The sequence below is a fragment of the Rhinopithecus bieti genome, unplaced genomic scaffold, assembly GCF_001698545.2.
Source record: "Rhinopithecus bieti isolate Rb0 unplaced genomic scaffold, ASM169854v2 scaffold_79532, whole genome shotgun sequence".
NCBI lineage: Eukaryota > Metazoa > Chordata > Mammalia > Primates > Cercopithecidae > Rhinopithecus > Rhinopithecus bieti.
Genome location: NW_016830370.1, coordinates 431,742 through 444,429, shown reverse-complemented (window position 1 = coordinate 444,429; position 12,688 = coordinate 431,742). Strand labels below are relative to the sequence as shown.

Sequence of the window (12,688 nt, the reverse complement as noted above, 5' to 3'; positions counted from 1 at the left end):
TTTTTTTTTTTTTTTTTTTTCCAATTTGAAAAAAGATAGGAATTGGCTTTCTCCCTTTCCATTTTATTTCTCACAGTGGGAACTTGAGAGTTTGTGGATGAAATACGTTTTACAAATAATTCTGAAGGAAGTTGTTTCAGGGCTTTCTGAGAAGTGCCACCTTTGAACTTTTGCAAGCATGGCCTTGGGGACCAGCTCTGAGCGGCCTGCCTAGGAGGCCACTCGCCTCTCCTCTGCACCCGGCCAGCTGCTGTGGGCAAGCTGAGCCCTGACCCAGGTGGGCAGGGTGCCTGTCCAGGGGTGCCCCATGCCTGGGGGGTGGCGTGGTCAGGGTCGGCTCCCTGTGGGGGCAGGAGTCTGAAGGGTGTGTGACTCGGGGAAGCAATAGCCATGGGTGCACGGTGCTGACCTCGGCCCCCAGCCAGGCCTCAGGGCCCTCCTCCCTCGCCCCAAGCCCTTCCAGGCAGTGGCTGGCCAGTGTGCAGTGGGTTGAGGTGGACGTGTGGGAGCTGGGCCCAGCCCCTGCAAGGTGGGGAATCAGGCCAGCCGCCCCGTTTCCATCTCGGGGCCCCACTCCTGGAAGGGAAAATAAATCACTGTCCCCTTGGGGGAGGGAGGGAGCCGTGAACAAAGTCGCCTTTGGCTGGGCCTGGAAACGCCGACCGCAGACTCCTTTATCCATTGTGCGGGAATCAATGGGCCTCCGGGCTCCCTTTCAGCCGCAGGCCCCGCGCTGCGGCCCTGTCGAGGGGAAATGTTGGTTTTTCCCCAGCCGTGGCCTCCAGCCCCTGGCTTGCCCAGCCCTGGCTCAGGAACCATGGTTGTGCTGGGAGAGGTGGGCTGTGCCTACAGGCTGGACCCCCGGCTGCTGCATGCTGGCCCTCTCTGCAGCCTGAACTTGCTTCTTGGCCCAGGGTGGACTCCTTTGCCCCATCTGGGCCTCTGCCGGTGACTCCAGGCCTGGTGTGTGCAGGTGACAGCCTCAGCGGGTGGGTCAGCACGGGAGGGAGAGGTGCCCCTCTCCCCAGAGGCCCCCTCTAGGGCTGCCGTCCCTGCCTGCCTGCCTGCCACTCTCCCTGGCAGCCATCCCTGGAGCTGGTGGTCAAGCCCCAGGGTGTCTGGCTGCCCTCTGCAGGCGGCTCCAAGGTGGGCCACAGCGCCAGGGCCCATGGTCCAGGATGGCTGGGGTAGAGTGAAGCAGGGGATGGGAGAGGAGGGGTTTCATGGGCCAGGGCAGACCTCACAGGAGAGGTGGGTACCAGTCCCCTTGGAGCAAGTCAGTGTGAGTGTGGGTCTCCCTCTAGGACATTGTCCCTGTGTGGGGCAGGGGGTGCCGCCCATCTTGGCAGAAAGCCCAACCACTTTTCTTCTTGCCTGGTGCTGTGAAGGGGCTGAGGAGTGAACATTGGCTGAGCAGTGACAGGGAGGAGGGAGCTGGGCTGCTGCCCTGGTGTGTGGCATGGGGCCCGCTGGGCACAGTGACACCCTCTGGGCTACTAAGACTGTGAGCCCCAGGACAGCTTGATGGCCCCCTGGAGAGCTTTGTCCAGGCCCACCAGCCAGTGGCTTCGGGGCCCTCATTCCCTGTAACCTTCCTGCCCTGTCCCCAGTGGTGACTGTAGGGCTTGGTCTGGAGCACAGAACCACACCCCAGGGCAACACTGTGTGTCCCAGAGGGGCTGGGCGGCTGTGCCCTGTGGCCTGCAGGGGCCTGGGGAGCTGCATTGGACAGGCCCAGTGTCCTCCTGTCCCCAGCCCTGTCCTTGAGAAGTCTGCCATGTGAGTGGGAGCAAGGGCCCCTGGCCTGGTGGTGGTGCCCAGTGTGCCTGGGCTGCTCAGTGGTCATGGCAGCTCCGCCGGGGGGCCAAGAGCCCTGGCAGGGGCAGAGCATCAGCTCACCCCTGATCTCTGGCCTCGGGGTTCTGGGCTCAGGAAATGTTCTTGTTGATGCTTCTTAAGTGGGGAAGGGCTGCCAAGGTTTACAGGCAGAGCTCCTCTGGGGAGTTCCAGGCAGGGGAGGCCTGGGGACTGCAGCCAGGCAGGCTGGGGTTTTGAGGTGGGGTGGGGCATGAACCTGGCTGGGCCTGGTGAGGTCTGGACTGGGATGGCTACGGAGGAATCTTTGCCTGTTTTAGCACTGTGCAAGGTTCTCTTCAGGGCGTGGCACCGCCTCACGATGCTCTGGTGCCCGCCCTGTGCCCTGGCGTGTCAAGAAGGGGAGTAGTGCCCTGGGGCTGGGGTTGCAGAAGGTTCCGCCTCAAGGCTTCCAGAGAAGGGCCCCAGCCTGCTGACTCGCTGAGTGCCCAGGGCTGGGCAGCGTGGTGGGGCACAGCCTGTGGGGTAGCCGCCTGTGCTGCAGGCCCCAGGTCCCCGCACATCCTCTGGGTCTGCTCCCCGAGGGCCGCCTGGCTAGCCGGTGACTGTGTGTGTCGTGGGTCTGTGTATGTGGGTGCACATGCGTGTGCCTGAGCGTCCCGGGCTGGAGCAGAGCCTGGCCCTGGCACCTGATGGGCAGCAGGCTGTGTAGCGGTCACCTGTGCTGTGGCTCCTGGGGCAGCCACTCTTGCACTTGGCTTCCTGGGGAGGGGATCGGGCCCTGGCACTGACTCTGGAGTTTCCCACTCACTCCTGCCCTGGGTGCCCCTGGGGCTGGCACAGCCACATAGTGGCCATCTGTGGTGGGGCACTGTGTCTCCTCTTGGTGACCGGTGGGGGGCTGCCGGCTGCAGAAGGCTCAGCACCTGGATTGGCTCTGCACCCACCTAGGGGTCTGGCACCGTGTGTCCTGATTCCCTTACTCTCCCTTCTGGTCAAGGTGAGACCCTTCCCCAGGCCACTCAGCTTCTCCAGGAGGACATGGGGCCTGGCCACCCACACCCCATGGCCAGGTCCCTGACCAGGCCAGAGAATTCCTCCAGCTGGAAACTCGGGGCCATGCAGGGACCCCAGTTCCCAGGTGTCCTCGCTCCACTGTGGCCCCGTTTGGCTGCCAGGCCACTCTTGGTCCAGCCCCTCCATGCCGGGAACTTAGGGTTGGCCGGTCAGGGCTAGGGTTGAGGGGACCACACAGCCGGCCCCTCAGCGGTCAGCTCCACCTGCCCCTCCCTCCCTGGCGCACAGTTGCTTGGTCTGTCCCCACCGACGCCCCACCCTGCTGTGTTGTCAACCAGCTTCTGCCGCTGCTGCGGTGGACGCTCCTTCCTCGGGAAGCCCCGTCATCCCTACTGGGTCAGGAGTCCTGTCCGACCTGGGCCAGCATTGCCACAGGCTCTGTAGAGGGGCGGACACCACTGGCCTGGGCTGTAGAGGCATCCTGGGAGGTGCAGGTGCACTGGAAAGTAAGAGGAGGCCGTTTCCTGGTCCCGGCTCATGTCTGCTCACGACAGAGGGATCATGACACTGCACGTGTCTGTGCCTGGGCGCCTCTCCTTACTCGGAGGGCTGTGTTCTGGGGGGCACCCCTCCTTGCTCCCTGTGGGAGCCAGGCCCCATGGGGAGGAGCCGCCGTGGCCTCAGGAGGCAAGCTGGGCAGCCCCAGCCACGAATCCTCTGTACCTGCCCTGGCTGGCCACCACCCCCCTGCCATTCTCCCTACGAATGCCCACTGAGTATCTGCTGTATGCCAGGCCTCGGGACACCGCAAGCACGGGAAAGGGGCTCGGGTGTGGGTTTGGACCATGTGGCCAGGACGGGCCATTCCAGAAGAGATACTGGAGACCCCGAGGAGCTGCAGGGTGAGGGGCGTCGGAGAGGGCACTTCAGACGAGGCAGGTGTGGGGAGCTGATCTGAGGGCCTGTGAAGACGGGGAGGGGCAGGCCGCAGGGGTCCTGCCTCTGTCCCTCCACACTGTAGCTTCCTCCCCTCCATCCCAGGGCCTGCCCACCTCCACCCTCCCTGGGCCCTGGGAAAGAGGAGCCTCTGTGTCTGGGGATAGTGTGTGTGTGACAAAGCGTGTGGGCAGGGTGGCCTCTCTGGGCCTTGCTGCTGTGGGAAGCCCCTGTTCCTCCTCCTTCCTCAGTTGTGTTTTTTACAGCTGGGCAGGGGTGGCGGGGTGGGAGGGGTTGGCGGCATCCCCTTGTTGGCCCACCGCCTCCAAGTCTAGTCCTCCATACCTGACAGCAGTGAGGCCCTGTCTCAGACTCAGTTTACCCTCATGTCTGGCTCCCACGTGGCCCTTGGTGTCCTGCCTGTGCTGGGGCCTCTTGACTGTGGCTAAGTGTGTGTGCAGGGCAGGGATTGTTCTGGAGGAGGAGGCTGGGGGGCATCTTGGCGGGGTGCAAACCCTGGAGGTGGCACAGCGCTGCTGTCATGCCCCAGCAGAGCCCCGGTGCTGGCTCCCTGTATTTCTTCCTGGCTGCGGTGCGAGGCGGCCAGTCTCCCCACCAGGTTCCTGTGCCCTCAGGTGCTACCTCAGTTTCCCCATAGGCTGCGTGGGTTGGACGCCCGTCCAGGAGGTGTGGGCTTGCCTAAACATAAAGCCCAGGCCGCTGTCCTGGCATGCTCATTTCCCAGGAATCTGGGGGGCTGGGCTTCCTCCTGGTCAGGCCCTCCTGCGGGGTCTTGGGCCTGCAACAGCAGGGTGTCCAGGGAGCCCAGGTCGGGGTGGGATAGGCCTGGCGAGGGGACGGAGGGAGGCTGTTTGCTTTAGGATAAGGCTGGCTCCTCTGGCCTGGCTGCCTCCACCCGTGCCTACAGCGCTTGCAGGCCAGCCTTGGGGCCACGCTTCCGGCCAGCCAGCGGTCATTTGGCTCTGCCCCTTTCTCAGCAGTGACCATGGGCGGGGTCCCGCCTCCCTGTCTGTGCCTGTCATCCTGCGCCTCCCGCATGCCTGTGGGGACCTTTTCCTCCCCAAGCCTTGCTTGTGTCTGCCTGGGGCAGGGTGGGGCTGGGGCCCGAGATAGCCCCTTCCTGAAGTGCAGCTGGGGCTTTCAGCCTCTGAGGCGGACTCCCTCCCCAGATGTGGGGGGCTGGGTCCGTGTGCCCCACCCAGGACAGGGCCAGGCACTTGCTCTCTTGCTACTTGTGGGCAGTTGTGTGGGTGGGCACTCATGTGCATGCATGAACATGCTTGCACGTGTGAGACCTGCGTCCAGGTAGCCACTCAGGAGGCCCAGGTACCCCTGCAGGCTGTGGGCCACAGGGGCTGGGCTGGGCAGGGGCCTTGGCCACTCCCTCTTGATCGCGGAGGCCCTGTGGGTGGTGGGAGTTCGGGCAGCGACAGGTGCTGGTGGGGTCAACCGGGAGTGGGTCTGGGACCTGGGCAGGCTGGGAAGGGGTCAGGAGGCCCCTGTGCTGTGGGTCCTGCAGCCCTTTCCTCCCCGGGACAAGTTTGCCAGAGCTGCCCCCAGCCCTGGGCAGCTTCCAGAACCACACTGAGGGGGAGGTGGGCTGGCAGCCCCCCACAACCGCCATCTCGTTTCTTCTCCGGGGAGTTACAGGGAGGGTAGGGAAGGAGGGGCTTCAGGGCTGGGGCCCATGGCCAGGCTGGGAGGGTCCTGAGTTGAGGGAGAGATACAGGTCAGAGGAGAGACCCCCACGTGTTTTCTCAGAGAGGCCAGGGACTGGTGTGGGCCGGGTGGGCCTGGGCTGGGAAGAATCCGTCCCTCCGGAGCCTCAGCCCACCCTTTGTGTTTCTCGTCACAGTCGGGAGGCTCCATGTCTCCACGCCCAGCCCCAGCGGCCGATGATGCCTGTGGGATCAGAACCCCGAGGCCCTGGGCCACACCCTCTGTGCTGTCAGCACTGATTAGGCCTCCAGAGAGGTGATAGGGTTTCTCTGTGGGGGTCCCTGTCCCCAGAGCTGGGGGGTCAGATTGGGAGCTGCTACCTGAGTGCCTGAAGACGCCGGTGGGAGACGTCACGGGGCCACTGTTAATTGCGTGTTGGAGAAACACGTGGCCCCAGGCACTGTCGAGATGGCTTGCAGCAGCTGCTGCCTCTTGGTGTCTCTGCACCCAGCCTGGACACTCCCAGACAGCAGTGGCTACAGTTCGGGAGGGACACTGTCACCCATGGGCTGGCCAGAGGTGCCCTGGGAACTGTGGGGTGCCTGTGACCACCTCTCAGATGCAGAGAGCAGTGAGTGGGCCGCGGTTGCCGCTGCAGGACTTGGGAGCAGCACGTGGGGAGTGGGGGCACGCGGGGCCCTCCTCTCCCAGGAGCTCCATCCAGGTGCAGGCCCTGCGGTGCTGAGTTTCTGAGGCCTGCAGGGTCTGTGTGTTCTAGGCTCATCTTCCCGGCTGGCTAGGCACTGCCCACTGGGGCTGGTCACACACAAACAGAGCCCTGGCCCTGCCTTCCAGCTCAGAAGCACCCAGGCAGGGGATGGGGTGGGGTGGGGACCCAGGCAGGGGATGGGGTGGGGTGGAGACCCAGGCAGGGGATGGGGTGGGTGGGGACCCAGGCAGGGGACAGGGTGGGTTTCTTTCTGCCAGGAAAGGAGGACTTGGCTTCTCCACGTGGGGTGGGACAGAGTGGGTGGCCATGTGGAGCTGCAGCCTGTGTGCTCCTGTGGGTTTCACAGGCAGTGGGGGGACATACTGGCTGCCAGGTACAGCCTTGGGGCTGCCAGCCGGACAGGAGCTGGCAGTGCCTATGGCCAACCCCTGCTACTGTCTCTCCAGAGGCTTGCCCTCTGACCCCGGGGCCTTGGGGTCATGCCCCCTCAAGGCTAAGGTGCCTGGCAGGGTAGGGCCCTTGAGGTGGGCAGACAGACCTGGGCATCTGTGGTCCTTGAACTCAGGTCTGATACTGACAGAGACGTGGGTGCCGCACAAACTCTCATCCACACAGTGCCCGTGCGCAGGCGGTCTGCTGTGCTCAATTGCGTGTGGATAGCTGTGGGGTCGCTGGCCTGTGTCCAGGCCCGCCTGGGCCCTGGGCTGATGGTTGGGTGGGAGTTGGGTGAGGGGCCTGGAGCCTCTTTGGGACCCACCAGGCCCCCCATCCCCCTGCCGCCCTTGTCCTTGGGGGGCCACTGTCCCCTCTGACCTAGGGTGTATAGCTGCTTCCTGTGTGACCAGGAGGACCCCCTGCCCTCTTGGCTGGTGGGTTTTGAGGGCTGCCAAGCACAGCTGTTTTGCATCCTCTGGGGACCCTCCTCCCCTCTCACGTCTCAAAGAGCCGGACTCTGGGACCACAGGGCCGCCCCGGCCATGAGAGGCTGCTGACATGGTGTTCAGTGGGCCAGTACTCAGGGGCTTTGGTGCATGTGGGCAGCTGAGGCCTGGGTCAGGGGCACTGCGCCTGGGCCCCTCTACTCACCTTGGGCAGGCGACCCAGGTGGAGCTCAGGCCTGAGGTCTGTGCTGGGCCGTGGGTCCCCTTTCGATCCCCCGTGGCTCCGGACCCCAAGCCCCTCCTTGTTGACTGTTCCTTGGACCCACCCGCAGGTCCCCCCAGGATGGCAGACAAGGTGGTCCCACGGCAGGTGGCCCGGCTGGGCCGCACTGTGCGGCTGCAGTGCCCTGTGGAGGGGGATCCACCGCCGTTGACCATGTGGACCAAGGATGGCCGCACCATCCACAGCGGCTGGAGCCGCTTCCGCGTGCTGCCCCAGGGGCTGAAGGTGAAGCAGGTGGAGCGGGAGGATGCCGGCGTGTACGTGTGCAAGGCCACCAACGGCTTTGGCAGCCTGAGCGTCAACTACACCCTCGTCGTGCTGGGTTAGTCGCTGCTGCGGTCAGAGGTCATGGGCTGGGTTGGAGCCAGGCAGGGGCATGCAGGAGGGCGGACGGGGACACACCTGGGGCCTGAGAGTCAGCCAGCCCCGGGCAGAAAGCCTTCCTTCCGCGCCCTGCCCTCCCTCAGCTGACTGCGCCTCTGCCACCATCCCCCAGGCTGGGCTCCGTTCCTGTCCCCCATCAGGCTCCAGCCTCTGGGCCTTCCTCCGGGCGGAGGGCGGTGGGCAGCGGGTGGAGGGCAGAGGCCGGGAGCCGCAGGCAGTGGTCCCACAGAAGGGCTGGGGCCCAAGGCCTTGGCAGGGTGTGCCGGCCGTCGGCTGTGACTTTGAGGCTCAGGTTTCGGAGTTCAGAGGAGCCGCTGGGATGCGTGGCCTTTCTGTTCTCTTCTGCGCCTGGGGCCTGGGTGCGAGGCTTGGACAGGTGTCCAGAGACACGCCCTCCATACCTAGGGACCCGGCACCCCGCCTGCTCCGCTGGGCTCCTGGGTGTGGGGCCCTCCGGTGGAGCTCCTGGAGCTGGGCTGGCCCGTTTCTGAACACAGGAGCCTGGCCCAGGCCCCGGCAGGGTCTGGGGGTGCGGCCTGAGACAGCCTGGTCCTGGGCTCAGTGGAGGAGCGGCTGTCACAGGGTGGATGGAGGGGACATTCCACAGCACGCCCTGCCCCTCCAGATTGTGTGGGAAACTGTGGCTGTCCCCCCACCCCCACCCCACAGTCCTTTCAAAGGCGACGATGACCGAGAGGTATGGGAGTCTCGTCTGTTCACCAGCCCTCGGCCCCTTGATGTAGGCTAGAGTTACCGCAGCTGCTGGCCAGGCCTAGCTCCCTCCTCCCCGGGGCCTGCAGACCCCCCGGAGCCAGAGTGGGGGCCAGCCCTCCAGCCCCACCCGTACCCGTCAGGATCACCTGCGCCTAGTGTGGGCCAGCGGCCCTTGCCCAGCTGTCCCTGGGATTCTGGGCTGTGGGTGTGTGGTGCGGCCCCCTGCCTGGGTGTCCAGGACTGTCCTGGCTGGGGCTGGGGGCACTAGAGGCCATGGGAGAGTTGGGGGTGCTCCTTAGGGCCCCCCTCACCTGCCCTCCCTGTGCACCTCCGTTTCTCTGCAGATGACATTAGCCCAGGGAAGGAGAGCCTGGGGCCCGACAGCTCCTCTGGGGGTCAAGAGGACCCCGCCAGCCAGCAGTGGGGTGAGCAGGGGACCGCCGTCTGCCAGGGTGGGAGGTGTCTGTCCTGGCCCCTCGGCCGCTTCCCCATCCTCTGACCTCCATGCCGCCCCACCCCACAGCACGACCACGCTTCACACAGCCCTCCAAAATGAGGCGCCGGGTGATTGCACGGCCCGTGGGCAGCTCCGTGCGGCTCAAGTGCGTGGCCAGTGGGCACCCTCGGCCTGACATCACGTGGATGAAGGACGACCAGGCCTTGACGCGCCCAGCAGCCGCCGAGCCCAGGAAGAAGAAGTGGACGCTGAGCCTGAAGAACCTGCGGCCAGAGGACAGTGGCAAATACACCTGCCGTGTTTCGAACCGCGCGGGCGCCATCAACGCCACCTACAAGGTGGATGTGATCCGTGAGTGTGGCCTGGGGCACTGGCGGGCTGGGGGTGCTGGTGGGGTCTGGGGGCTGGTGGACCAGGGATGCTGGTGGGATCTGGGGGCTGGTGGACCAGGGATGCTGGTGGGGTCTGGGGGCTGGTGGGCTGGGGGTGCTGGTGGGGGCTGGGGGCTGGCAGACCGGGGGTGCTGGCAGGGTCTGGGTACTGGCAGGCCAGGGGTGCTGGTGGGGTCTGGGGACTGGTGGGCTGGGGGTGCTGGTGGGCCCTGGGGTGCTGGCGGGTAGAGTGTGGCGGGGCCCAGGAGCCATGCCCACGTGCCGTGTTCCCACAGAGCGGACCCGCTCCAAGCCCGTGCTCACAGGCACGCACCCCGTGAACACGACGGTGGACTTCGGGGGGACTACGTCCTTCCAGTGCAAGGTGCGCAGCGATGTGAAGCCGGTGATCCAGTGGCTGAAGCGTGTGGAGTACGGCGCCGAGGGCCGCCACAACTCCACCATCGATGTGGGCGGCCAGAAGTTCGTGGTGCTGCCCACAGGCGACGTGTGGTCGCGGCCGGATGGCTCCTACCTCAATAAACTGCTCATCACCCGCGCCCGCCAGGACGATGCGGGCATGTACATCTGCCTGGGCGCCAACACCATGGGCTACAGCTTCCGCAGCGCCTTCCTCACTGTGCTGCCAGGTGCGCGGCCGCCACGCCACGCCATGCTGGTGCCCGGACCTGCCCCTGGTCCCAGCATCCCACCCACCGGGCGGGACCCCACCCTTCCCTCCTGGGCTCTACAAGCCGGGTCATCTGCTGAGGGAGGGCAGCCCAGGGCCACCGTCTCCACAGCCCCTGGGATGGGTCTGGGGTACTCTCCTGGTCTTTGTGCCGGCGTTCCCCTCGCCACCTCCTTTCCTCTTACTCTTGCAGACCCAAAACCACCAGGGCCACCTGTAGCCTCCTCGTCCTCGGCCACTAGCCTGCCATGGCCTGTAGTCATCGGCATCCCGGCCGGCGCTGTCTTCATCCTGGGCACCGTGCTCCTGTGGCTTTGCCAGGCCAAGAAGAAGCCATGCACCCCACTCCTGCCCTTCCCGTGCCTGGGCACCGCCAGCCAGGGACAGCCCGTGACCGCAGTGGAGACAAGGACCTTCCCACGTTGGCCGCCCTCAGCGCTGGTCCTGGTGTGGGGCTGTGTGAGGAGCATGGGTCTCCGGCAGCCCCCCAGCACTTGCTGGGCCCAGGCCCAGTTGCTGGCCCCAAGTTGTACCCCAAAGTGTACACAGACATCCACACGCACACACACACACACTCACACACACACTCACACGTGGAGGGCAAGGTCCACCAGCACATCCACTATCAGTGCTAGATGGCACTGCCTCTGCGGTGGGCGCATGGGGCCGGCCAGACAGGCAGGCTGGGAGGATGGAGGACGGTGCTGCAGACGAAGGCGGGGGACCCATGGTGAGNCCCACCCGCAGGTCCCCCCAGGATGGCAGACAAGGTGGTCCCACGGCAGGTGGCCCGGCTGGGCCGCACTGTGCGGCTGCAGTGCCCTGTGGAGGGGGATCCACCGCCGTTGACCATGTGGACCAAGGATGGCCGCACCATCCACAGCGGCTGGAGCCGCTTCCGCGTGCTGCCCCAGGGGCTGAAGGTGAAGCAGGTGGAGCGGGAGGATGCCGGCGTGTACGTGTGCAAGGCCACCAACGGCTTTGGCAGCCTGAGCGTCAACTACACCCTCGTCGTGCTGGGTTAGTCGCTGCTGCGGTCAGAGGTCATGGGCTGGGTTGGAGCCAGGCAGGGGCATGCAGGAGGGCGGACGGGGACACACCTGGGGCCTGAGAGTCAGCCAGCCCCGGGCAGAAAGCCTTCCTTCCGCGCCCTGCCCTCCCTCAGCTGACTGCGCCTCTGCCACCATCCCCAGGCTGGGCTCCGTTCCTGTCCCCATCAGGCTCCAGCCTCTGGGCCTTCCTCCGGGCGGAGGGCGGTGGGCAGCGGGTGGAGGGCAGAGGCCGGGAGCCGCAGGCAGTGGTCCCACAGAAGGGCTGGGGCCCAAGGCCTTGGCAGGGTGTGCCGGCCGTCGGCTGTGACTTTGAGGCTCAGGTTTCGGAGTTCAGAGGAGCCGCTGGGATGCGTGGCCTTTCTGTTCTCTTCTGCGCCTGGGGCCTGGGTGCGAGGCTTGGACAGGTGTCCAGAGACACGCCCTCCATACCTAGGGACCCGGCACCCCGCCTGCTCCGCTGGGCTCCTGGGTGTGGGGCCCTCCGGTGGAGCTCCTGGAGCTGGGCTGGCCCGTTTCTGAACACAGGAGCCTGGCCCAGGCCCCGGCAGGGTCTGGGGTGCGGCCTGAGACAGCCTGGTCCTGGGCTCAGTGGAGGAGCGGCTGTCACAGGGTGGATGGAGGGGACATTCCACAGCACGCCCTGCCCCTCCAGATTGTGTGGGAAACTGTGGCTGTCCCCCCACCCCACCCCACAGTCCTTTCAAAGGCGACGATGACCGAGAGGTATGGGAGTCTCGTCTGTTCACCAGCCCTCGGCCCCTTGATGTAGGCTAGAGTTACCGCAGCTGCTGGCCAGGCCTAGCTCCCTCCTCCCCGGGGCCTGCAGACCCCCCGGAGCCAGAGTGGGGCCAGCCCTCCAGCCCCACCCGTACCCGTCAGGATCACCTGCGCCTAGTGTGGGCCAGCGGCCCTTGCCCAGCTGTCCCTGGGATTCTGGGCTGTGGGTGTGTGGTGCGGCCCCTGCCTGGGTGTCCAGGACTGTCCTGGCTGGGGCTGGGGCACTAGAGGCCATGGGAGAGTTGGGGTGCTCCTTAGGGCCCCCCTCACCTGCCCTCCCTGTGCACCTCCGTTTCTCTGCAGATGACATTAGCCCAGGGAAGGAGAGCCTGGGGCCCGACAGCTCCTCTGGGGTCAAGAGGACCCCGCCAGCCAGCAGTGGGGTGAGCAGGGGACCGCCGTCTGCCAGGGTGGGAGGTGTCTGTCCTGGCCCCTCGGCCGCTTCCCCATCCTCTGACCTCCATGCCGCCCCACCCCACAGCACGACCACGCTTCACACAGCCCTCCAAAATGAGGCGCCGGGTGATTGCACGGCCCGTGGGCAGCTCCGTGCGGCTCAAGTGCGTGGCCAGTGGGCACCCTCGGCCTGACATCACGTGGATGAAGGACGACCAGGCCTTGACGCGCCCAGCAGCCGCCGAGCCCAGGAAGAAGAAGTGGACGCTGAGCCTGAAGAACCTGCGGCCAGAGGACAGTGGCAAATACACCTGCCGTGTTTCGAACCGCGCGGGCGCCATCAACGCCACCTACAAGGTGGATGTGATCCGTGAGTGTGGCCTGGGGCACTGGCGGGCTGGGGTGCTGGTGGGGTCTGGGGCTGGTGGACCAGGGATGCTGGTGGGATCTGGGGCTGGTGGACCAGGGATGCTGGTGGGGTCTGGGGCTGGTGGGCTGGGGTGC

At 65.9% G+C, this 12,688-nt stretch overlaps 2 protein-coding genes across 2 annotated transcripts in view; both read left to right on the top strand.

Moving 5' to 3' along the window:
- The first annotated feature begins 7,387 nt into the window (after positions 1-7,387).
- On the top strand, positions 7,388-10,688 carry LOC108524361 (fibroblast growth factor receptor-like 1). The gene is given in 6 exon segments (XM_017865404.1): positions 7,388-7,664; positions 8,785-8,865; positions 8,964-9,248; positions 9,565-9,918; positions 10,153-10,302; positions 10,305-10,688. Coding segments are annotated over 6 exon segments (1,422 nt in total). The 5' UTR covers positions 7,388-7,402; the 3' UTR covers positions 10,595-10,688.
- A 14-nt stretch (positions 10,689-10,702) lies between these two features.
- LOC108524362 (fibroblast growth factor receptor-like 1) overlaps positions 10,703-12,688 on the top strand; it is a 3,499-nt gene continuing 1,513 nt past the window's right edge. Inside the window, 4 exon segments of the mRNA XM_017865406.1 lie at positions 10,703-10,979; positions 12,092-12,136; positions 12,139-12,171; positions 12,270-12,554. Coding sequence (XP_017720895.1) covers positions 10,718-10,979; positions 12,092-12,136; positions 12,139-12,171; positions 12,270-12,554 — 625 coding nt within the window. The 5' untranslated portion in view covers positions 10,703-10,717.